This window comes from Chlorocebus sabaeus, chromosome 8 (genome assembly GCF_047675955.1).
Source record: "Chlorocebus sabaeus isolate Y175 chromosome 8, mChlSab1.0.hap1, whole genome shotgun sequence".
Lineage (NCBI taxonomy): Eukaryota > Metazoa > Chordata > Mammalia > Primates > Cercopithecidae > Chlorocebus > Chlorocebus sabaeus.
Window position 1 is genome coordinate 143638787 of NC_132911.1, and position 24387 is coordinate 143663173.

General features: G+C 43.0%; 1 protein-coding gene across 2 annotated transcripts in view; it reads right to left on the bottom strand.

The window, feature by feature from the left end:
* The window catches only part of TRAPPC9 (trafficking protein particle complex subunit 9), a 712655-nt gene that overhangs the window by 246548 nt on the left and 441720 nt on the right, over positions 1-24387 (bottom strand). For both annotated transcript variants that reach the window (XM_073018375.1, XM_073018374.1), the window contains one exon: positions 5297-5407. In XM_073018375.1, the coding sequence (XP_072874476.1) occupies positions 5297-5407 (111 nt within the window). The remainder of the gene's footprint in view (positions 1-5296; positions 5408-24387) is intronic.

The window sequence follows — 24387 nt, forward strand, 5'->3', positions numbered from 1 at the left end:
TATAAGTGTAGTGAAAACACAAGCAGCACCACACGTACTCAGCAGCTTCACTCCCCGCAGGGCCTGGCACCTGGAAGATACATAGGAAATACTTGGTGAATTAGCAAACGAAAACCCTGGACATCAAAGGCCCAGTGTGCTTCTCCACCTCACCCTTTCTTCAGCTGGGTGAAGTTGGACTTTACAATCCTGAACCCAACTTACCAAAGGCTGCACAGAGCAGAATGTGGGAAATAAACAGAATTTTGTCCCTGCCCCGGCGTCTCTCACACCATCCCAAGCTTGGCTCCAGCATCATCCCCCCTTGGTGTGTGGAGCAACAGGGCAGAGCTGGATGTCAGACAGACGGGCTTCCACAAAGTGGCTTTGATCAGCTACTCAGTCTGCTTATCTATAAAATGAGGACACTGTTCCCACATGAGAATATTATGAGGACTGAATGTGACTTCATATGGGAAGTGCTCGGTAAATACTATTTCCATCCTCTCTTCCCCCAGGAAGCATGTTGCTCCTCCTCGTGCTGTTGGGGACACATTTCTATCCATAGCTCTTGCACTGGGTGAGATGAGATCACCCCTTCCTACTAGGAGAGAGGAGACGCAGCAGGCACCACAATTATCTAACTGGAGTTGGTCTCTCTCTTAGATTGCAGGCCACCTTTGAATGCCAGTTCTGCAAACGGCAGCATCAAAGCCATGTTAATTCCAGGAATCTGGCTCTTCCTTTAAGAGGAGGCTGTGCTATCTGCGGAGGAAAGTGCTGTGCACCTGCTTCCCTCTCAGGTAGCAGTGAGAGCACTGCTTGCCGCTCCCGCTGATAGAGATTAAGCTGGAGTCTCAGCCCCACTACTGCCTGCACCTCCAGGCAGAGTCCACGCCCTCCCCACTCCAGAGGGCAAAACACAGGCAGAGGAAGCTTCTTTAGGTTTAGCACAGCCTGGAGGGTGGCAGGGGTGCCTCCTCGTAGGGGAAGGGAAGAGCCAGGAGAGGGGTTTAGCTCAGGACTCTGGGAAGGAACTGGGTACTCAAGAGACAAAGCCTGGATGGACAGGGACCAGGTCTGAGGTCTGTAAGGTGCTGCCCGGCGTTGCGAAGTAAGGTACAACCATTTCCCTTCCTCCACCTGCACTGCTCCACACAACCCCTCCACGGAGGCTGAGTGTGCACCTGACCCCCAGGAGGCTGGTGAGGCGCTGAGAGAGGTTTGGGAAAGGGAGGGGAAGGGAATCATGCATTCTAGGGCTCAGGGCTCAAGCCTCCCAAACAGGCACTCAGGGCAGAGTCACATGAATTCATGGGTGTCTACAGCAGTGGGCACAGCGCGGGGAGCACCTAGGATGACTCCCTAGACAAACGTAACCTCACGGCCTCTAGTTCACCCGCCGCTCCCACCCAGCCCGGGACAGCAAGATGCCCTTGTCAGGCAGCAAAAGGTAGCTGCTCTGGCTGGGTTAGACACTTGTCCCAGTGCGTTGCCACTCCCCAGCGAGAAGGGGCCCTTATTTATTCTCCTTGGCACGCCTAAAGCCTGATGCGGGGCTTACCACACAGCAAATTCCTGAAGTATCAATATTTATTGAATGAATATTTTATGAATAAATAAAAGAATAAGCAAGTTAGAAGCATTCAGAAATGAGAATTTAAGCAAAAACTTAATAACAAAAAAGCCTGAAGCACAAGACTAAATTGTGATTATTTGCAGCTGGGACTGTTAATGTCATCAGCCTCGCATTGCCAAGAATGAGTCAAGCTTACTATACAGGACAAGCTTAGCAATTTATAATTTCTTTAAAGTGTTTTATACTAGTGTCATAAGAAGACCAGATTTATGTTCTCTGGGATCTTGGACTACATCAAGGCATTTAGACAAGAAAGAGTAGTCCGAGGGCCGACAGTTCTCTATGCAGCAGCACTGGACCCAGCACTGCCAAAGGCATAGACCCCAGGGGATGCATCAGTGCTCCCTGAAGGCACCTGTCCTCATCCTTAGGAACTTGAGGTGCCGCAGCATCCAGCCACAGCCCTCACGGCTCATACACACAGAAGCATACACCGGCCCCACGCACATATCCACCCCCAAGTGACAAATTCTGTCCAAGGGATCTTGGGAAGGAGGGTTCTATGGCACCTCTCAAAGGCAGGCCATAAATGCCCCCCAAGCCATTGAATCTCTAGCTTCCAGCAGCCCAAGCAGGACCTGCTACAAGGTTGCAGGGCCTGGCTTGACATTCATGCATGTCATTAACAATAATCACATTAAATATGAATACCCTGGAAGCCACCTCACAGTGAGTGCATTAGCATGGAAATGAATAAAGTGGCATATTTACACAATGAAATATTAATAGCAGTTCAAATGGAAGAACCAGATTTATATTTAGCTCCAAAGAATAATGCTGATTTTTAAAGTTTTACAAGGACATATATGATATGGAACCACTTATGTCATTAAAAAAAAAAAAAAAAACTCTCGGCCAAGCCCAGTGGCTCTTGCCTATAATTCCTGCACTTTGGGAGGCCGAGGCAGGCAGATCATAAGGTCAGGAGTTCAAGACCAGCCTGATCAACATGGTGAAACCCCATCTCTACTAAAAATACAAAAATTAGCTGGGTGTGGTGGTGGGTGCCTGTAATCCTAGCTACTCAGGAGGCTGAGGCAGGAGAATCAACTGAACCCAGGAAGTGGAGGTTGCAATGAGCCGAGATTGTGCCACTGCACTCCTGCCTGGGTGACAGAGCGAGATTCCGTATCAAAAAACAAAACAAAACAAAACAAAACAAAAAAACTCTCAAAATAATGTTTGGTTGGAGATATATGTATGTACAATAAAGTAGTAAAACATGGATGTGCAATGATACCATCACCTCTAAGAAGGAAATTACCCTGAAGAGGAAGGAAAGAGAAAAGAAGATGGGATGAGGTGGGCAGAAGAGAAGACTTTAGCTAAATACTTTTATTTTTCCCAATACTTTCTTCTAAAAAATTTCAAATACAAGGTGAAAAAAATTTACACTGAATACCCCATATGCCCATTAAGAGACGCTACTGTTAACATTATACTCTATTTGTGTTAGCACCTAATGTATTCATCTGCCAATCTATTAATCTGTCAGATATTTTATACAACTCAAAGACTATTGTAGATATCATGCCCGGACCTCAAACCCTCCAGTGTGCATATCATTAACAGAGCTCAGCACTGGTTTAGTTTTTCCTTCTGCTATAAAGCTGATACATCACGAAATGTACAAATCTCAAGTGATTATTTGCTGAGTTTTAACAAATAAATACACGTGTGTAACCCAAAACCCGATTGATATATACAACATGACCGTCACCAGAAAATTACCCTTATGCCCTTTCCTGATCAAACCGCGTTCCAGTCTCTCCAGAGGGAACCAATGTTCTGAGTTTTTCCATCATAAACTGGTTCTGCTTATTCTACAGGTTGGTGTAAAAGTAATGGCTGTTTTCACCATTAAAAATAATGGCAAAAGCCGCAATTACTTTTGCAGCAACCTACAGCATTTCATATCAACGGGATCACATGGCATATGCACTTTGGGTAAAGCTCCTTTCACCCAGCATCCTGTTCCTGAGAGCTGCCTGTGCTGTTCTGTGTATGAGTAATTCATTCATTTTTGTTGCAGAGTACCGTTCCGTTTGTAAGAAAACACCACCATTTGTTTGTCCGTTCTCCTGTAACGGACACCTGGCCTCTGTTTTCTGGCTAGGAATACTGTTGTATAGGTCTTCTTGTGACCACATGTTTTATATTATCCTTAAATAAATAACTAGGGTTGAAATAGCTGGGCAAAGGGTAAGTGTACGTTTAAGTTTTTAGGATAGCCCCAGACCTTTTTCCAAAGCAGCTGCACTATTTTATATCCCCACCCACAAGGCATGAGAGTTCCAGTTGCTTCACACCCTCACCAACATTTGGTGCTGTCTTTAACCATCCTGATGAGTGTGTCATGCTGTCTCATCGTGGTTTGGACTTATATTCCACCACTGATTGATCATGTTAACGTTGTCATTTAAAAAAACATTTCATTTCCTTAAAACAAATGAAAGAGGCAGAGAGAGAGAGAGAGAGAGAGAGAAAGAAAGATCTGGGGCAAAAAAAAAAAAAGCAAAATCTAGGATGTGGGTGTGCCAGGTTCAAAGTTATTTTCTGTATGTTTGAAGTCTTTAGCAATTAAAAATAAAAATATTATTCCATCTACAATTCCATCTGTAAGCGGATGTCCCTAGAACCCAGGCTGGGCTCGGAGGCACAGCTTCTTAGTATGGAGGGAGGCTGAGTGGCGAGCGGGTCAGGGGCCCATGGAGGGGCTCCACCATGGAATGACCACATCACCCTGGAGTCACTGAGCTCCACCAGCCTCCGGACATGCCCTGGTGGCCCTGGCTTCGCTCCTGACCAGCTCTCACTTCTGCATCAGCCTTCACTCACCTCTGCTGGGCCAGGGGTCTCCTGAGGCTGACCCTGGACAGCGTTTGGTAGTGCCACCTCTCTTTGCCCTCCAGAGACTGGATTTGAGTGACTGTGCTCCCCTCCTGAAGGTCTGAGCCTGGCCTGTCTTTCTGTAGCATTAATTCCTCAAAGGAATTCCTACTGATGCTGACATGCAGTTCCCAAACTGATGCCAAATATTTCCAGATGCCACCTTTTTTTTTTTTTTTTTTTTTTTTTTTGAGACGGAGTCTCACTCTGTCGCCCAGGCTGGAGTGCAGTGGTATGATCAATCTCAGCTGACTGTAACCTCCGCCTCCCGGGTTCAAGTGATTCTCCTGCCTCAGCCTCCTGAGTAGCTGAGATTACAGGCATGTGCCACCACACCTGGGTAGTTTTTGTATTTTTAGGAGAGATGGGGTTTCACCATGTTGGCCAGGCTGGTCTCAAACTCCTGATCTCAGGTGGTCCGCCTGCCTCGGCCTCCCAAAGTGCTAGGATTACAGGCGTGAGCCACCGCACCCTGCCCAGATACCACTTTCTTAAGAATTTAACAGCGAAGATGCCCAGATGCTGCCGGGTCCTCAAATGCGGGCTCCGAAAGCACATGTTGTTACTTCCTCAGACGCCACCCGGCTTTACCTACTTTGCACTTAGCTCTAATTTAAAACCACTCCAGATTCTCCCACCAAACTTGAATAACCACTACGATATCTCTGAAAGGGAGACAAACTGCCCGTCCTCTCAGGACCCGGAGTGGATTAGCTCCACACCCTCCCAAGCAGGGTGGTGAAGGCAGAGGGCAGCCTGCGGCAGTGCAAGGGGCCATGGGGCACTTACCGCTGGCACTCGCCGGCATGCAGGATGAGCGCCTCGCTACTCCTGGTGCTGATGGTCAGCTCATGCTCGGTGGAGTTGAAGACATCCAGGAGCAGGTGACACTGCCGGGTACTGCGTTAAAGACAAAAGAAAGTTCAGAATCTTCTGACAGCCAAAGAGGAGTGACTTTTCCTTTTTCTCCTCTCCAAAGATTTCCCGCAACTTAAGAGGGGCAAAGTATATCGAAATGCCAAGTGCTCCTGGGCTCAGAGGATTACGGAGACTGGTTCTGAACACAAGTGTGAACTCTAAGGAGTGGGTGTCGCCATCAGGTTCTCCTTGGGCCCGGGGTCCTAGGGACATGTGCTCACAGCCCAGTCATGCTTTTTACCAACCAAGTGGCCTTGGGAAGGTGACCTGAATTCTCCACACCTCGACATACGCTGACGACTGGAACACCTGACCCTAAAGTCTGATCATCACTGACTAAAGTCTGGTCATCTGCGGAGAAACGCAGGCATACAGTGCCATTCAAAGGTGCTGTGTCCAAGTCAGCATCCTCAGTTACCAGGTTCCATGCTGGGCCCCAAAGTGTGGCGACGCGTGTCCTGCTTGTGTGTGTGTGCACACCCAGTGTGAGCTTCTCCCATGCGGGCACCTCTAGAACTGGGGCAGACACTGGGGGGTTATTCACCACCCTCTGAAGCTTCTACTCCTTTGTTTCCTCTCCTCTAGAGGTGACAAGTAAAATGCTCAAGTTCCCATTGTTCCTTGCAGGGACTGGTCCACGTGGTGAAGTTCTAGCCAGTAAGGCACAGGCCCCTAGAGACTTTCCTTCCTAGCCAGTAAGGCACAGGCCCCTAGAGACTTTCCTTCCCAAATACAAACACGATGTCCTGGGAGAAGGCTTTTACCCTTCCACCTTCCTCATTCCCCTTCCTTCCTCCTTAGAAGCAAGCAGGATGCCCAGAAGCTCAGTAACCATCAGGGACACTAAGGACAAAAACCACAGGCTGTGGATGGCAGAGCAGGGTCGGGGGTGCTTGAGAGCCACATCCTTGAGTGGTCGTGGCACCCCTGCACTGCCAGCCTCCCTCTAGCCGTGTGAACTCCACGTGCAAAGTGGAAAAATCCAGCCCCACACGCGCCGTCTGTGTCCATCATCATCTGATAGGTTAACGTTACAGTTGAATACTTGCCGAAAACTCATACGGTATCTCAGACACCAAGTATCACAGTCAGCACATAACAGGTCATCAATAAACGTCTGCTGAGCTCAGTGGATGGCTGCACCCACGACAGGACAGACAGAGATGACAGCAACTGAACAGATGCCATTCTTCTTGGAAGAGCAGGGTAAACAGTTTTAATGGGGGGCGAAAATTAAGAGAAAAAGATCTGTGCTCTGGGTCATTATTAGCCTAGTGTGACTTCAAAACATGGCCTTTCAAAGGGCATTTGAATTCTCAAATGTATTTCTCCAAGTAGGAGGCAAGGCTTCGCTGGCTGTTAAAGGAAAGTCTGGTCAAAGGAAAGGGACAATCGCCTGTGGCTTCATCACAACAGCCTTGGGGGTAGTCCATGGAGCCCCAGCTGCGCTGGAGACGGAGGCTCAGGAGAGGACAGGCATGCTGCTGTGATGCCTCAGGCCCTGGATGCAGAGCTCGAAACCCTTGGCTTTTCCCGATAGACATGGACCTGTATTCATTCCAAAGCCACACATGTCCTCGGCAATTCCCAGAGAGGGGAAGTGAGGCACACGGGGTGCAGTGACAGGCCCAGAAATTCACGCACGCACATACACACTCTCACACACATGTGCACGCACGCACACACAAGTATGACTTTGTCAAAAGCACACAGGGCATCTGTGAAATATCAATTTTTCAGAACATGGGCGTGTGACCTGCTCTCAGGGGGAAAGCGGCAGCATGTCACCATTTCTTTTTCTCTCTCTCTTTTTTTTTTTTTTTTTTTTTTTGACAGAGTCTCACTCTTGTCGCCCAGGCTGCAGTGCAGTGGCATGATCTCAGCTCACTGCAACCTTCACCTCCTGGGCTCAAGTAATTCTCCTGCCTCAGCCTCCTGAGTAACTGGGATTACAGGTGCCCACCACCATGCCCAGGTAATTTTTGTATTTTTAGTAGAGACGGGGTTTCACCATGTTGGCCAGGCTGGTCTCAAACTCCTGACCTCAGGTGATCTGCCCGCCTTGGCCTCCCAAAGTGTTGGGATTACAGGTGTGAGCCACGGCACCGGGCCGTATGTCACCATTTATATCATGTAGCACAGTGTCAACAGGGTGCCGCACACCTTGAGATGACAGTTCCCATCAGTTGAGTCTGGGTTTTCTGGGTGGGGCTGTCTTCCCCAGAGGTTGGGCGCTTGGAAAACATTCATTAGCTCTGACAGCTGCCTACAAGAGGCCTCTTCACTCAGCTCACAGAAAAATGAGCTTCTGAGAATGAAGATCTATTCCTCTGTTGTCATAACTTCATGAAATCTTTAATCACAGCAAAATCTTTCATCAGAAAAAGGAACTCGTAAAACATTTATCAGAGGAGGAAAATTGAAGTGATTTTTTAAAAGCCTGGAATAAAAGGTTCAAATATATTTTGTTTTCACTCACAGAATAGAGTGCTTAGGAAACGGCACAGGAATGAGCAGCATCGATACACAATGCGTTTCTGTCCTCTTGCTCTTCTTTTTTCTGACTCACTGTCTGAGTGTGGGGGCGTCTGGATCTAGTGTTTCTATTCCTTCTAATTGTTGACATGATGATGTATTGGTGGAGCTTGGCTTCCTATCTGTTATTCATAAGTTTCCTTTCCCAGACTGCAGCAGTGGTTTGTGCCATCATAATGTCATTTATTCTATGTACCTTTCCATATGGCTTTGGATGTTTGGTTTTAAGGCTGATGCTCTGAGCATATGGTTTACCTTAATTCTTGTTTGCTTTTTGGGTTTGTTTGTTTACTTTCTGGACACCTCTATCTGAAGTATGGGAAAATCCAAGAAAGCTTCCCGGAAGAGCTGAGACCAGGGCGAGTCTCTGAAGGGGACAGACACGTTTGCCTGGCTTAGAAGAGACAGGGGAACAAAGCCCCGGCAGCATGGAGGGGCCCAGTTATTTTGGGAATCTGGAGTCAGGTTGAGTGTGGGAGACCAGGCTGCCAGCTGAAAAAAAGAAGTCCTTTTTCAGCAGAGAGAGCAGTTATGTATTAATAAAACCAGTTTGATAACAGTGAGTGGACACTATATCCCAAATCGGATATTTTATTAATTATTTCATTCAACAAATACCTCCTGAGGAACTGAATGAGAAAGACAAGATCCCTACCTTCGTGGCTATTATACTCTTGTGAGGGAAAAGGGCGGGACTGACAGGGTTGTTTTAAAAAATAAAATTTGCTGTCATTTTTTATAAAATTAAAAAAAAAGTTGAGAAAGATTGTTGAATAAAAGATTAAGACACACAATCAATACCAGTCGTACACATCAACTAAAAACAATTACAATACAAACTTTTTGAGAAAATACATTTATAATAGCAACACAGTCCACAACGCAGGTAGAAATAAATCTAACAAAATATACACATGATATTTATGTAAAAAAATTATAAATTCGGCCGGGCGCGGTGGCTCAAGCCTGTAATCCCAGCACTTTGGGAGGCCGAGACAGGTGGATCACGAGGTCAGGAGATCGAGACCATCCTGGCTAACACGGTGAAACCCCGTCTCTACTAAAAAATACAAAAAACTAGCCGGGTGTGGTGGCGGGCGCCTGTAGTCCCAGCTACTCGGGAGGCTGAGGCAGGAGAATGGCGTGAACCTGGTAGGCGGAGCTAGCAGTGAGCTGAGATCTGGCCACTGCACTCCAGCCTGGGCGACAGAGCGAGACTCCGTCTCAAAAAATAAATAAATAAATAAATAAATAAATAAATTCATGGAACAACATTAACGAAGAAAAATAAGTGTAGAGATGTACAGGCTGAGTATCCCTTATCTGAAATGTGTGGATCAGATGTGTTTCAAATTTTGGGTTTTTTAAGATTTTTGAATACTTGAATTATACTCATGAAGTGAGCATCCCAAATCCACAAATCTGAGATGCAAAACACTCCAATGAACATTTCCTTCGAGCATCATGTCAGTGCTCAAAAAGTTTTGAATTTTGGAGCATTTCAAGTTTTGGGATGCTCAACCCACGTTATGTTCAAAGATGGAAAGACTTAATATTTTTAAAGAAGTTATCTCTTTCCAAATTTCTATAAACTCAGTGCAACTCAATAAGAAAAATCCCAGCAGGGTTTTGTTAAAACAATGATGTGGGAGGTTTCTGGAAGGAATCTGGCCTACTAGATGTCAGGAATTGTTATAAAGCTATAATCATGAAGACAGTGGAGTAGATGCAGACATGCAATGGTCGAGTTATATGATGGAAACCTATGCAGAGGTGACAATGAATTTAAAAGAACTATATGCCCCACCACAAAGTTCAAGTTAAAACTCCTGGGTAAATAAGTTGCAGAGGATATCATACAATATATGTACATGAAATTTTTAAAATATGTTTTAAAATACTCGATATTGTCTATAAACATCAAATTTAAGAGTGGTCATTCATGCTAAGAGAGCGAGAGACACAGTGTGGAAGAATATACAGAGCTTTAACAGCATATTTTTATTTCTTTAAATTAAAAACATAAAAGCAAATATAGTGAAATGTTAAAAATGGATGAGTCTGTATGGTAGATAAATTGATACCTCCTAGACCTTTATTTATGTTTCTTTTACTTGAAATGTCTTATAAAAAGTTACTTTTAAAGTCACTTAGAATACTGTGTTAGCCTGGGATCCCCCCAGAAAGCAGAGCCTGAGAAAAAGGGTTTGCACCCACTGTTCAAAGAGGAAGCCCCAATAGAAATAAAATACTTTGGAGTGAACAAAAATAAAATATGATATATCAAAATTCTGTGACTAGAGCTAAAGCAGTACTTAGAGAAAAATCTATATCATTAAGTGATTATATAAGAAAGAATGGCTTCAAATCAGTAAGCCTATCTTCTATCTTAAGAAACCGGAACAGCATGGTACGGGTACCAACACAGAGATATAGACCAATGGAACAGAACAGAGGCCTCGGAAATAACACCACACATCTACAACCACCTGATCTTTGACAAACCTGACAAAAACAAGCAATGGGAAAAGGATTCTCCATTTAATAAATGGTGCTAGGAAAACTAGTTAGCCATATGTAGAAAGCTGAAACTGGATCCTTCCTTACATGGTATAAAAAAATTAACTCAAGATGGATTAAAGACTTAAATGTAAGACCTAAAACCATAAAAACTCTAGAAGAAAACCTACGCAATACCATTCAGGACATAGGCATGGGCAAAGACTTCATGACTAAAACACCAAAAGCAATGGCATCAAAAGCCAAAATAGACAAATGGGGTCTAATTAAACTAAAGAGCTTCTGCACAGCAAAAGAAACTACCATCAGAGTGAACAGGTAACCTACAGAATGGGAGAAAATTTTTGCAATCTATCTATCTGACAAAGGGCTAATATTCAGAACCTACAAAGAACTTAAACAAATTTACAAGAAAAAAACAAACAATCCCATCGAAAAGTGGGCAAAAGACATGAATAGATACTTCTCAAAAAAAGACATTTATGTAGCCAACAGACACATGAAAAAATGCTCATCATCACTGGCCATCAGAGAAATGCAAATCAAAACTACAATGAGATACCATCTCACACTAGTTAGAATGGCAATCATTAAAAAGTCAGGAAACACCAGATGCTGGAGAGAATGTGGAGAAATAGAAATGCTTTTAGACTGTTGGTGGGAGTGTAAATTCGTTCAACCATTGTGGAAGACAGTGTGGCACTTCCTCAAGGATCTAGAAATAGAAATACCATTTGACCCAGCAATTCCATTACAGGGTATATACCCAAAGGGTTATAAATCATGCTACTATAAAGACACATGCACACATATGTTTATTGTGGCACTATTCACAATAGCAAAGACTTGGAACCAACCCAAATGTCCATCAATGATAGACTGGATTAAGAAAATGGGGCACATGGCCGGGCGCGGTGGCTAACGCCTGTAATCCCAGCACTTTGGGAGGCCGAGGCAGGCAGATCATGAGGTCAGGAGATCGAGACCATCCTGGCTAACACAGTGAAACCCCGTCTCCACTAAAAATTCAAAAAAATTAGCCGGGCGTGGTGGTGGGCGCCTGTAGTCCCAGTTACTCTGGAGGCTGAGGCAGGAGAATGGCATCAACCTGGGAGACAGAGCTTGCAGTGAGCCGAGATTGTGCCACTGCACTCCAGCCTGGGCGACAGAGCGAGACTCCATCTCAAAAAAAAGAAAGAAAGAAAGAAAATGGGGCACATATACACCATGGAGTACTATGCAGCCATAAAAAAGGATGAGTTTATGTCCTTTGCAGGGACATGGATGAAGCTGGAAACCATCATTCTAAGCAAATTATTGCAAGGACAGAAAACCAAATACCACATGTTCTCACTCACAAATGGGAGTTGAACAATGAGAACACATGGACACAGGGAGGAGAACATCACGAATCAGGGCCTGTCGGGGGGTGGGGGGCTGGGAGAGGTATAGCATTAGGAGAAATACCTAACGTAAATGACCAGTTGACGGGTGCAACAAACCAACATGGCACATGTATACATATGTAACAAACCTGCACACTGTGCACATGTACTCTAGAACTTAAAGTATAATAATAATAATAAAAAGAAAGCAGAAAAAGAACAAATGCTTAAAGGAAGTATAAGGAGGAGATAATAAAGGGCAGAAATGAATTAAAATGAAAGCAAATAGAAAAATATCAATAAACTAAAAAACCAATTCTTTAAAAAGATCAATATAATTGATAAACCTCTAGCCACAATTACAAAGGAAAAAGGAGAGAGAACACAAATGACCAGTATCATAAATAAACGAGGGAATACCACTTCAGCCGCAGACATTAGAAGGACAATAAGGAAATACTACAAATGGCTCTACTCACATAAATGTGACAACTCAGATGAAATGGACCAGTTTCTTGGAAGTCACAAACTACAGAAATCCATCCAAGAAAGCACGTATCCACTGCCAGTAGTGATGGAAAATGGTACTACCATTCTGGAAAACAGCTTGGCAGTTTCTTACAAAGTGAAAAACCCATCATATAATCCAGTAATCCCAGTCCTAGGTATTTACCCTAGAGACATGAAAAGTTAAATTGGTAGCCTGAAAAGTCCTATATGTATTAAATAAATTAAATATATTGTTTTGCAAATCATTCTGAAAAAGAAATCTCTATGCCCAGATTGTTTGTTTATGCATTCTACCAGGCATTTCAAAAAGAAACAATTCTATACAATCTCTCCCAGAAAACAGTAGAAGAAACACTTCTCGAAACATTTTATGAGGCCAGCATTATCTAACACCAAAACTAGACAAAGACAGAAGAAAAAACGACCACAAATACCCTTCATACCAATGATCCTCAACAAAGTTTTGATACCGAAAAAGCATCTGACAAAACTCAAATTTCATTCATGATTTAAAAAAAAAAAACTCAACCATTAATAGAAAAAAAACCCTTAATCTTCAAAAATATGAATGCTAAAAAGTACAGAATTCAGATGAATAAAACCAAAGACCTACACAAACGGAAGTGTACGCAGTGCTCACAGACCGGAAGGTGCAATATACTTACAAATTTTTCCCAAGTTAATCCATAGAGTTAACAAAATTCTAATCAAAATCCTAGAATGACACTGTAGACGTAGACAATCTTATCTGAAGATTAATATGGAAATACAAAGAAACAATAGACAAAACAATTAAAAATGAAAGAAAAAAACACTGAGGACTCAAAGTTTTAGAGGATTTTACCCAATTTTCGCAGTAAAAGACCTACTATAAGGTAGACTAACACAGTAGTAAAGACTTATTCTAGGGTACACTAACATAGTAGTAAGGTACTTACTACAAGGTACACTAATCAGGACAGTGTTTGTATTGGTGAAAGAATATCCACGTAGTTCTCTGGAGCAGAATAAAGTGTCCAGAAATAGAATTACACACAGATAGTCATTTTATTTTTGACTAAGAAGAGAATTCAGTGGAGAAGAGATAATCCATTCAACAAACAGTATTGAGACAACTGGATTCTACTTGTCAAAAAAAAAAAAAAATAGTGAAATAGTGAAAGAAATTTAAACTTCACAATTTATACAAAAGTTACTCAGAACACACAGGTAAATGCAATACAAAACTATATGATTTTACAAGAAAACATAAAAGAAAAAAAAGCATAACCAAAAGTAGGATCCATAGAAGGAGAATTAGATTCATTAAAATTAAAAATATCTCTCTGTGAAAGACACTGTTAAATGAATGAAAAAATTATGGAATTCAAGAAAACATGTAGAAATTACATATCAGATAAAGGACTTGTATCTATAATATATTTAAAAAACTTTCGAAACTCAACCTTAAGAAAACGAATAACCTAATAAAACAATGGGCAAAAAGACTTAAAAAGGTACTTTACCAAAAAGCCAGAAAGACAACAGAAAAGCACATGAAGAAAGGATCGATGTCTTTCTCACTAAGAAAGCACAAATCAGGCCGGGTGCAGTGACTCATGCCTGTAATCCCAGCACTTTGGGAGGCTGAGGCAGGTGGATCACCTGAGGTCAGGAGTTTGAGACCAGCCTGACCAACACGGTGAAACCCTATCTCTGCTAAAAATACAAAAAAATAACTGCGTGCGGTGCTGTGCACCTATAGTCCCAGTTACTCAGGAGGCTAAGGCAGGAGAATCGCTTGAACCTGGGAGGCACAGGTTGCAGTAAGATGAGATCGCACCACTGTACTCCAGCCTGGGTGAAAGAGTGAGACCCTGTCACACACACACAAAAAAGTGCAAATTAAAACCACAGGACGATACCAATACATGCCTATTAAAATGGGTAGAAAAGTTTTTGAAAACTGACAATACCACACGCTGATGAGGAAACAGAGCACTTCTCCACTGCTAGTAGAGATGGAAAATGGTACTACCACTCTGGAAAACACCTTGGCAGTTTCTTACAAAGTTGAATAGTGAAAAATACATCATATAATCCAGCAATCCCAGTCCTAGGTATTTAACCTAGAGAAATGAAAAACTTAAATTCACAAGAATCACTCTACATGAGTATTTACAGCAGCTCGATACATAATCACAAAAAGCTGGGAACAGCCCAAATGTCCTTTAAACAGTGAAGGGATCCACAGGCCGTGATGTACCTGCACAACAGAAAGCAACTCAAAAATAAAAAGGATTAAACTGTTGATAGACTCAGTAACACAGACAGATCTCAGAATGCAGAATGAGAGAAGCCACTCCAAGAAAGGAACATACAGTATTATTCCATTTATAAGATATTCTGGAAAAGCCAAACTATAGAGATGGAGAATAGATCAGCATTGCCCCAAGTGAGGGGTGGATGCAGAGCATGATTCTAAGGGGCAGTGTGGTGAAGTGTTGGGGGTACTGGAACTGTTCTTTGTCCTGACTGTGATGGATACACCAAGCTATCTGTGTTGCTCATAAAAGTTAGAACTCAAAAAATTGTGCATGAAAAAAGTTCATTTTACTCTATGTTAATTTAGAAAATATTTAAATCAATGCAATTAAAAAAACAAACATCATGATAAGCTTGAAGGACCACAGTGCGTTAAGTTTACTCCAATACTGGACTTGTTACTTAATGGCTATAACATCATCAGCAAGTCATTTAATTTCTCTGAGTGTCAGTTTCCCCAGTCCTCCAATGGGGATAACAATGCCTATGTTATGGAATTATTAGGAGGCTCCAGTGAAAAAAAGTAAGTGAAAGTGCTTTGTAAAATCACAAGAAGAATACCACCATAAATATGGGGGGGTGGTGATTATTATTAGCTTGGTTGCTGTCAGCGGAGCTGCAAAACCTGCCAGCCGATGACTCAATACTGACTCAGCTAAAAATGAGTACCCACCAAGGTCCAGCATGTCTAAAAACCATAGTGTCATGACTAGATATCAAGTGGGACTCTCTTTTCCCCAAGTCTGATAGGTATCTCCAAGGCCTGCCAGGGTCCAGACACCAATGTTTGCTCACTCCCAGGAGTGTACTAAAGGGAATTAACACAAAACTAAAACAGGTAGTGATGGCCACCCACAACTGTGTTCAAATTCACGTGATCTTTTAAAATTCTATAAGCCTGCCAATCTTCTTAATCGGTCTTCTTTCCAGAATAGGTAGTCAACATGAGACTGGAGAGCTTTTTCACATTTTAAGAAAGCCAGGGAGCCTAATTCAATCTGAAGTCCTGAGAAAATACAGAACAAAGAATCATAGGGTTTTCTGCTGATGTAACCTCACGCTTACCTCTGCCACACTGCTATGGAGCTTCCTGATCTCACAGAGGACTATGAATGACTGCCCATCTACCAGATCAGGGTTTCTGAAACATTGCACACCAACCACCAAAAACCAAATCCTCGGCTCTAGACAAGACTCAATGAGTCAAAACCTCTAGCAGTGACACCCAGGGACTCTGACCTTCTCTGAGTTTGGGCTTCACTGTGCAAGCTGAACCTGCAGAGTAGGAAGACACTGAAATCTCGATGGGGAAGGAACACCAGCACACAGCACCAGCACGTGAAACACAGCAGCGTGGACACCAGTCAGGGAAGGTTCCAAAAGGAAGCGGCCCCTGCACTCACAAAGGCACTGAGTATGATTCTAAGCAGCAGCCTGCTGAAGTTTTGGGGGTAAATGAGCAGGTCTACTAGGGAGAGGGCTCTCTAGACACTGTGAACAGTGTGTGCAAAGGTCTCAAGCTAAATCAGCACTGCTTATTGGGAGGGAACTTCCAGGACCTTCCTCACAGGGGTGAGGAAACGTGGGTTTTGGGAAGACAAGGGAGAAGGGCTGGGTCGAATTATAGGAAGTTTTGGGTACCAAGCTCTAGAACTGGAACTTGACCTACAGATGATGGGAATCACTAAAAGACATTAAGAAAATAGAGGAAAAGGTCTTAGCCAAAGATGGTGGTACACGCCTGTTGTTCCAGCTACATGGGACGCTGAGATAGAAGGATCTCTTTAGCCCAGGAGGTTGAGGCTGCAGTGAACCATGATCACACTATTGTACTCTAGTCTGGGTGACAGTGAGACCCTGTCTAAAAAAAAAAAAAAAAGAAGGAGGAGGAGGAACAGGAGGAGGAGGAAGGAAAATGTCATGTATGTGTTTTAGAATACTTTGGCATCTACTAAGAGAAATAACTGAAAAGGAAGAAATTGAAGATAAAGTGGCTTTGAAAAGTTGTCACAACTATTCAAGAAAGAAATTAGGAAGCTTGTCCTGGGGGACAAAGGTGACAAGCCTGAGTCAACACATGGCTATTCAAGTACAAATAACAGGTTTGGTGGCAGATGGGAATGTGGGGGCATTTCCCCATCAATGACTGACAAGCAACCCAGTCTTTGTGAAGCGTCGCTGAAGCTTTACGTTATTGAAGACAGGAAGGATAACTGTTTCTAACTTTTTAGTTAGTAAACTTTAAATATCATTTTTAAATGTTCCCTTAAGAGAAACAATTTGGAATGGCTGGAATCAAAAAGATAAATATAATAACAAATACTGGCAAGAATGTGCAGAAATCAGATACTCGTACACTATGGGAATGCAAAATGGTGCAACCGCTTTGGAAAACAATTGGGCAGCTCCTTAAACTATTAAAACATAGAGTTATAATATGATCCTGCAATTCCGCTCCTAGGTTTATACCCAAGAGAAATGAAAACATGCATCCACACAGAAACTTACACACGAATGTTCGTAATAGCATTATTCACAATAGCAGAAAAGTGCAATCAACCCAAATGTCCGTCAACTAACGAACAAAATATATCCATTCAACAGAAAATTATTCAGCAAAAAGAAATAACATACTTATATGTAATTGTGGTCGAATCTTGAAAACAACACGCCAAGTGAAAGAGGTTAGTCACATGTTGTTTCCATGTATATGAAATATCTAGAGTAAGTAAATCTAGAGAGACAGAAAGTAGATTAGTGGTAGATTAGTGGTTGCTTAGGGTGAGGGAGGGAAGTGGGGGAAAGAGAATGACAGCAACAGGAACAGGGTTTCTTCTGGGAGGATGAAATGGGAGGATGAAAAGTTTTAAAATCAGATTGTTGTGATGGCTGAACAACTCTGAATATACTAAAATGTTGAATTATACAGTTTAAGTGGGCCAATTATGTGGCATGTAAATTATATTTCAATAAAGCTATTTAAAAAGAAGACAATTTGAGATCCTGAGTGTACAGGAAGCAGGGTCGCCCAGGAACTGGGGGAAGAGATCCACCAAACACAGTCATGGCGCACACAGCAATGCTTCATCTCTCAACCGACCCACACGCAGTGCCACAGTTGAACAAACAGTTGAAGCTTTGTTACACTGTCTAATTTGTGCCCCCGAGGGATCACTGGTTAAAGAGGAGAGCCATGACGAAGGCACGTTAATGAGGGACATAACAATAACTCCGCAATTGTGCCTCCGGGTGACAGTTACCAGGTCTCTTGAGTTGCATTCATCTAATCAAAATCCATTTGCAGCACATCAAGACATTTGTAAGGCCTCAAAATACAACGTTTAAAACACAACATATAATGATGATTACGTCCAATTTTGCTTTTTGTTTTCTGGGAATTAAGAAAATCCAAATTCACAAGAAATTATTTGTAGAAAAGTACTTGCAAATAACAACCTGAAATCATGTTTCATGCATCACCATTTGGAAATTAAACTCTACAGTGATTAAACAAAGAAACGAAGAGAACTTTAAAAATGTAAAATGCAAGAATTCCAAACATAAGTTTGAAAAGAAACTGACTAATTGATGATGTTGAACAATCTACCTTTCAACATACATTCAATCCCCAAACCAAGTATGGTATGCTTGTTTTTAATTGATGTTTATAAATCAGGCTTTGAAATATATTAAAAAGTATACAGTGCTTATTAATACAAAATCTTTAAATCTGTTCTTAATATTACTATTTTAAAATGAACGTTAATATTTAGTCATATACCAATCTAAAATAAAATATAGATCACATAAAATTCTTGCTTTTAATAGTAATATGCATCAGTAAAACATAAAATAGGTCCTCTCAAGACAGACCTGTGAGCACACACAGAATACTGTGAGGTCATTCGCTAGGAGAGGGTGCAGCTGCTTGGATAACAAGTGGGTGACACATGGAACCTGGGAGCACTAGTTATGGAGTCAGTGTCAGTCCAGACGGAATATCAACCTGTTCCTGTCTTGTGGAGGCTGGGTCCCAGTTCCTGCCCTGCACAGAGCTACAATATAGTAATAATAGGAATGGCAACAAAATGTGTGTTCATCATCTCAGGGCACACAAGCCAACAGGTGAGGGATGGGATGAAGCAGATACATTGAATTGTTAAGTTCCTTTCCAACAAGAGGGCCTATGAATTGACCATAATGGCAATTTCAGGGCAGGGGGTGCTGTGTGGAGCCTGTGACACGGGCTCCAACTTGTTCTCCAGCCTCCTTTTCTCACAAAAGCAGGTCTCAGTGCAGATCTCGCAGCATCTCTTCTTCAGTCTTCCTTAGGGTGCTTCTTAAAGCACAGCCCTATCCCTCTCATCAACCACCACGAGGGGTTTGCTGACTGCGCTGCTTCTCTGCAACTTCCACAACGAAGAGGGTGAGCCCCTTACCTTGCCTGGAATATTCTTTCGGAGGATTTCTGAGAGGTAAAGCAGCCGCTGACGGCAGCATCCGGAGGATTAAATCACTGTCAAAGAGGAAGCAGGGCCACGGCTTGCTTGGCAGACCCAGCCTGGCTTGATGCTGCGCGTGCACGGGACAAACAGCAGGCACAGGGCACAAGGGTCGAGAGTAAACTCCGCCCTCACCTGCGCCTGTTGTGACCACCTGTCACTTCCTGGCCTCCTAAACCTTGTCTACATCCGATGTCTCGTTATAGACACAGAATGATTTTTTTAAAAAACTTGCAAAGTTGATCAGACTTTTAAAATATCACAAAGGAGTCTTAAAGTGGCACTTACGATAATTCCTTTCAACATTTATTTTCTAAATATCCCAGCCACGGACCTGAGAGCTTATATCCCAGTAGGAAAGGCTGGGTATAGGGTGCATAGAATTTCCCCATACATCTATTTCTTTTGCAATTTCTTGTGAATCTGTAATTGTTTCAAAATAAGCCGAAAAAAATACGACATGGGTCTGAATCAAACCAAGAGAATCTAAAAACTGTTTCTATTTTTAGTCATCTAAGGAGGGGAAGAGGGAAAAAGGTCTACAGTCCTGTAGCTCCTTCCAGGGCTTAGAAGCATAATGGAATTGGACCCTTTTTCCCCTGCAGAAATGTACTTATCATGAAAAAAAAAGGAAAGTCTTAGCCCTTGATACTTCAGAAGAGCATCCGTAGACTCCCCCATTTCTACAGTAGGTCAACCAATGCTTAGTATCACTTCTGTGGTTCAAATATGGTGCTCTTGTTATAACAGCAGACTGATACTGTCAAGACATCACAAGACAAATGAGCACTGGCCCAGTTTATTACACTCATTTAAAAAAGTACAGTCAGCAAGGACCAGGAAAACCAATCATGTATATGACTGACATGATCTAAATAAAAAATAGTGAAAAGTGTTTTACATTTATTTATACTTTGTACTTATTAATTTAGCAACAGATTTGCACAACCTGTTTCCCCTACCATTTTCCCCTTCTCATACACAACATCTCCATTTTCCCAGATTCTCAGGACAAAGGCCTTGGAGTCACCACACCTCCTGTGAAATAGCAAGGCTTAGCCTACTTAATGTTTCTTCCAAGGATATCCAGAACCTGACCATTCTTTCCACCTCGACCTGCTCTCATCCCAGAGTTACTGCGGCAGGACTGACACCCACTCCCACCTGTGGCGCTCTCCCATAGCAGCTCTTAGGCATTTCAGAGCACTTCCCACCTGCTACGCTGATGTTTGCTGTCTACACAATCTACTATGTTTATGCTTCTCGCCTATCTTTCTCCACTCAAATATAAGCTCTTTGAGAGCATGAACTCAACTTTACTCATTGCTGTCTTCAGTGCCTAGGACAGTGCTTTGCAGAAAATAGGACGCAAGAAGTATTTGTTCCAAGGAAGGAGAAAGGGAGGGAAGATGAACGCTGGTCAGGCTGCCGGGAACCAGGTCCATTGATGCAAACTTCACTGTACTCTATACCAAGAATTTTTGATGAACAATTTAAAACAATAGACCAAAATCTAGAAATTACTGATGACTTTTTGTAAGTCTTATTTCATTATTTATTTACATCATGAATAACAAATCAAAATTTAATTTTTAACAGTTATAACAACTAAATTTGTGAAACACTTTATACTTTAGATTTTGTAAAACCTTAGATTTTTGCAATTTAAAAAATTAGTTCCCAATATCACACCATCTACAAAAAACATATGAAAGATGGATGAATAAGCGCAATGTAAAATTATAAATATATTAGCAGAAAATCAAGGAGAACATATATATAATCTTAAGTAGGGTAAGTTGTTTTTTTTTTTTTAATGAAGCCCAAATGAAACCAATAAGAACAAAATAATTTTACTAAAAATTTTGGCAAAAGGTGACCAAAATAATTTGTAGTAAAATACAAATAGCAAATTCGGATAAGGTTAAAATATACAGCACACAAAACTTCCTGAAGATCAATAGAAAAAGATTAATACAAATTTTTGAAAAGGCCAAGATTACATATAAGAGAATACACAGAAGAAATGCAAATGTTCAGTAAACATAAAGATGGTTTACCTTACTCAAAACTAAGGAAATTAAAATTATACACAGTGAGATATTTCACATCCATCAAACTGCAAACCGTGAAAAAAGTGAGCTATTCAATGATGTCTATGATAGGGAGAAACGAACACTCTCACATACTCGGGAGGGTAAACTATGGAGGAAGATTCCATATTAAAGCTAAATTTTTAGAATTTATGTTACAAAAGCCACCCAAACATGCACAAAGTTTATATACAAGAATGTCCAATGCAAAAGTGCTTGACACAGTAGAACACAGAAAACAAACCTCACTCAACAGAGAAGCATTTAACACGTTATGGGGTATCGTGTTAATGGACAGAAGGGCATGCGATCTGTAAACAAATGAGGAGACCTAGATGTACTGATATGGAAAGATGATCAACATGTATCATATTTTTTTAATTTGCAAAAGATTAAAATTTTATTTCTATTTTTAAAATAATAGTAACAGGCAGGGCATGGTGGCTCAAGCCTGTAATCCCTGCACTTTGGAAAGCTGAGGAGGGAGGGTCCCCTAAGGTCAGGAGTTCAAGACCAGCCTGGCCAACAAGGTGAAACCCCGTCTCTACTAAAAATACAAAAATTAGCTGGGCGTGGTGGCAGGCACCTGTAATCCCAGCTACATGGGAGGCTGAGGCAGGAGAATCACTTGAACCCAGGAGGCAGAGGTTGCAGTGAGCCAAGATTGTGCCACTGCACTCCAGCCTGGGCAACAGAGTGAGGGTCAGTCTCAAAAAAATTAAAAATAAAAATAATAGTAACTATTATATATACTTAAATGAATTTAAAAATTTGGAAAAATTTGTGCCAAACTTTTAATAATGGGTATCTATGTGAGATGATATTGCAACAGATACTCATCTCTACTTAACATGCTTCCACAAGGCATAATTTTTTTTTTTTTTTTGAGATGGAGTCTCACTCTGTCTCCAGGCTGGAGTGCAGTGGTACAATCTCAGCTCACTGCAATCTCTGCCTCCCAGGTTCAAGTGATTCTCCTGCCTCAGCCTCCCGAGTAGCTGGGACTACAGGTGCGTGCCACCACACTCAGCTAATTTTTTTTTTTTTTTTACACGGAGTCTTGCTCCGTAGCCCAAGCTAGAGTGCAATGGCACGATCTGGGCTCACTGCAACCTCTGCCTCCTCAGTTAGTAATTCTCCTGCCTCAGCCTCCCGAGTAGCTGGGATTACAGGCACCCGCCACCTCGCCTGGCTACTTTTTGTATTTTTTGTAGAGACGGGGTTTCACCATGTTGGCCAGGCTGGTCTCAAACTCCTGACCTCAGGTGATCCTCCTGCCTTGGTCTCCCAAAGTGCTGGGATTACAGGCGTGAGCTACTGTGCCACCCAATTTTTGTGTTTTTAGTAGAGATGGGGTTTCACCATGTTGGCCAGGATGATCTCAATCTCTTAACCTCGTGATCTGCCCGCCTCAGCCTCCCAAAGTGCTGGGATTGCAGTCGTGAGCCACCGCTCCCGGCCAGGCATACATTTTGTACAACAAGTTTGAATGAGTAGCTTTCAAAGAAAGTAGTGGGGAGAAAAAACGTATTCTTTCATATAATTCTCCTACTATTTATAGATAAGGTAATGAGGGGCTCAGAGCATCTGAGAGACCTGTTGAAGGCAGGAAGTAGAGATCCATCCCCTCTAATTTCAAATTCTTTCCTCCCTCCACAAAAACAAGGTACCCCGCCATAGTTATTTGCTATGTCTCTACCATATGCCAGTCATCTGAGAGACTTACTTAAAAGGGGAGACACAGCAAAGACGCTGCCTGTAACACACCTGTAAAGACTGAGAACGAGAGGGAAGAAGGGCGTGGACCCCGTGCGCTGCAGGCTTGCCACGCATCAGGCACACAGTTTCTTACTGGAATCCTCCCTACAGCCTGATAAGGAGGCCCGCTTTATAATAAAGATTCTGTAACTCGCCCAACACAGCAGAGCTGGGATTCCAACATGAGGCAGTTAGCCTCCGAAACCCAGCTCCTCCCTGCTGCATCCTGCCAGTCAGGCCGAGGCCCCCCAGTGACTAGGGCCTGATGCAGCCACAAGCAACACCAAGCTCGTTCCTTCTCCTCACTCTGCCCAAGTCCCTCACCTGCAAAACAGGGCAACACGTTCTCCAGCCCACACTACCTAGCATGTCAAATGTAAAAGGACAGGCGCGGAAGTCTCCTGTGAGCCTCTGAGGGGGATTCAGGGACTACCTCACTTTGCAGAGGGTCACCGTAAGTTCTGAAAAGTGGCAACACCTGAAAAATGCTTCCGAAGGGGACAAAAGGGCTACAGGGAGAGCAGCGTATCTAGCAAGGCACCTGGCACTTAGTGTGTGCTCAAGAATCAGCCAGTTCCTCCACACACACGGAGATGACAGCGCCTCAACACCTACATGCACAGGGCTGACCAGGCCACACAGAGGAAGGAAGAGTGCTAACAGCCTGGTCAATGGGACCCCAAGTGTAATGGATAGTTAATGCTCTTGTGAAAAGACGACCCTGCTCTTGGGTATCTGCTCGGCAGGTAAGGGTCAGATGGAGTTCAAGCCCATCAAGCCCATCACAGCCGCAGCAGCTGTGTTCCACTCCGACCACAACCCCACCTCTCCGTGCACTCCTCCAGGAACCTGTCTGTACTTGGGCTTCAAACTTCTCCCTTCCCCAGCACTGCACTTCCTGTCAAGCCACTCCTCACCCTAAGGGAAGGAAGCCATACTCCCCAGTGATCTAAACAAGCAACTCAATTCCCACTGTAGGTCCTCCGGCTGCTCAACACAAATCTGGTTGTTCTTTCTTCAAAGCTCCTGCCACGTGTCGTTCATACCCCAGATGTCCCACTGCAGCGTTTCTTCAACAATTCGATGGACCACTGACTGCTCATTTCAGCTGGTGCTGCTCAAACAGGGAGTCACAGAGTGGCTGCCTTCAGAGAGCTGACCATGGGTGACAAGGAAGGCCAACAAAGGCTTCAGGATCCGCTGAGGTCAGTGATGTCCTTCGCAAGTGCTGGGGCCAGCTGCTGCAAAGCCACCTGTGTTTACAAGCCTGGCTCATCCCTTTGTCCCTGGAACCTGACACACAACAGAAGTGCACACACACAAGGAAAATGACAACCACTAATTTTCAATTATCT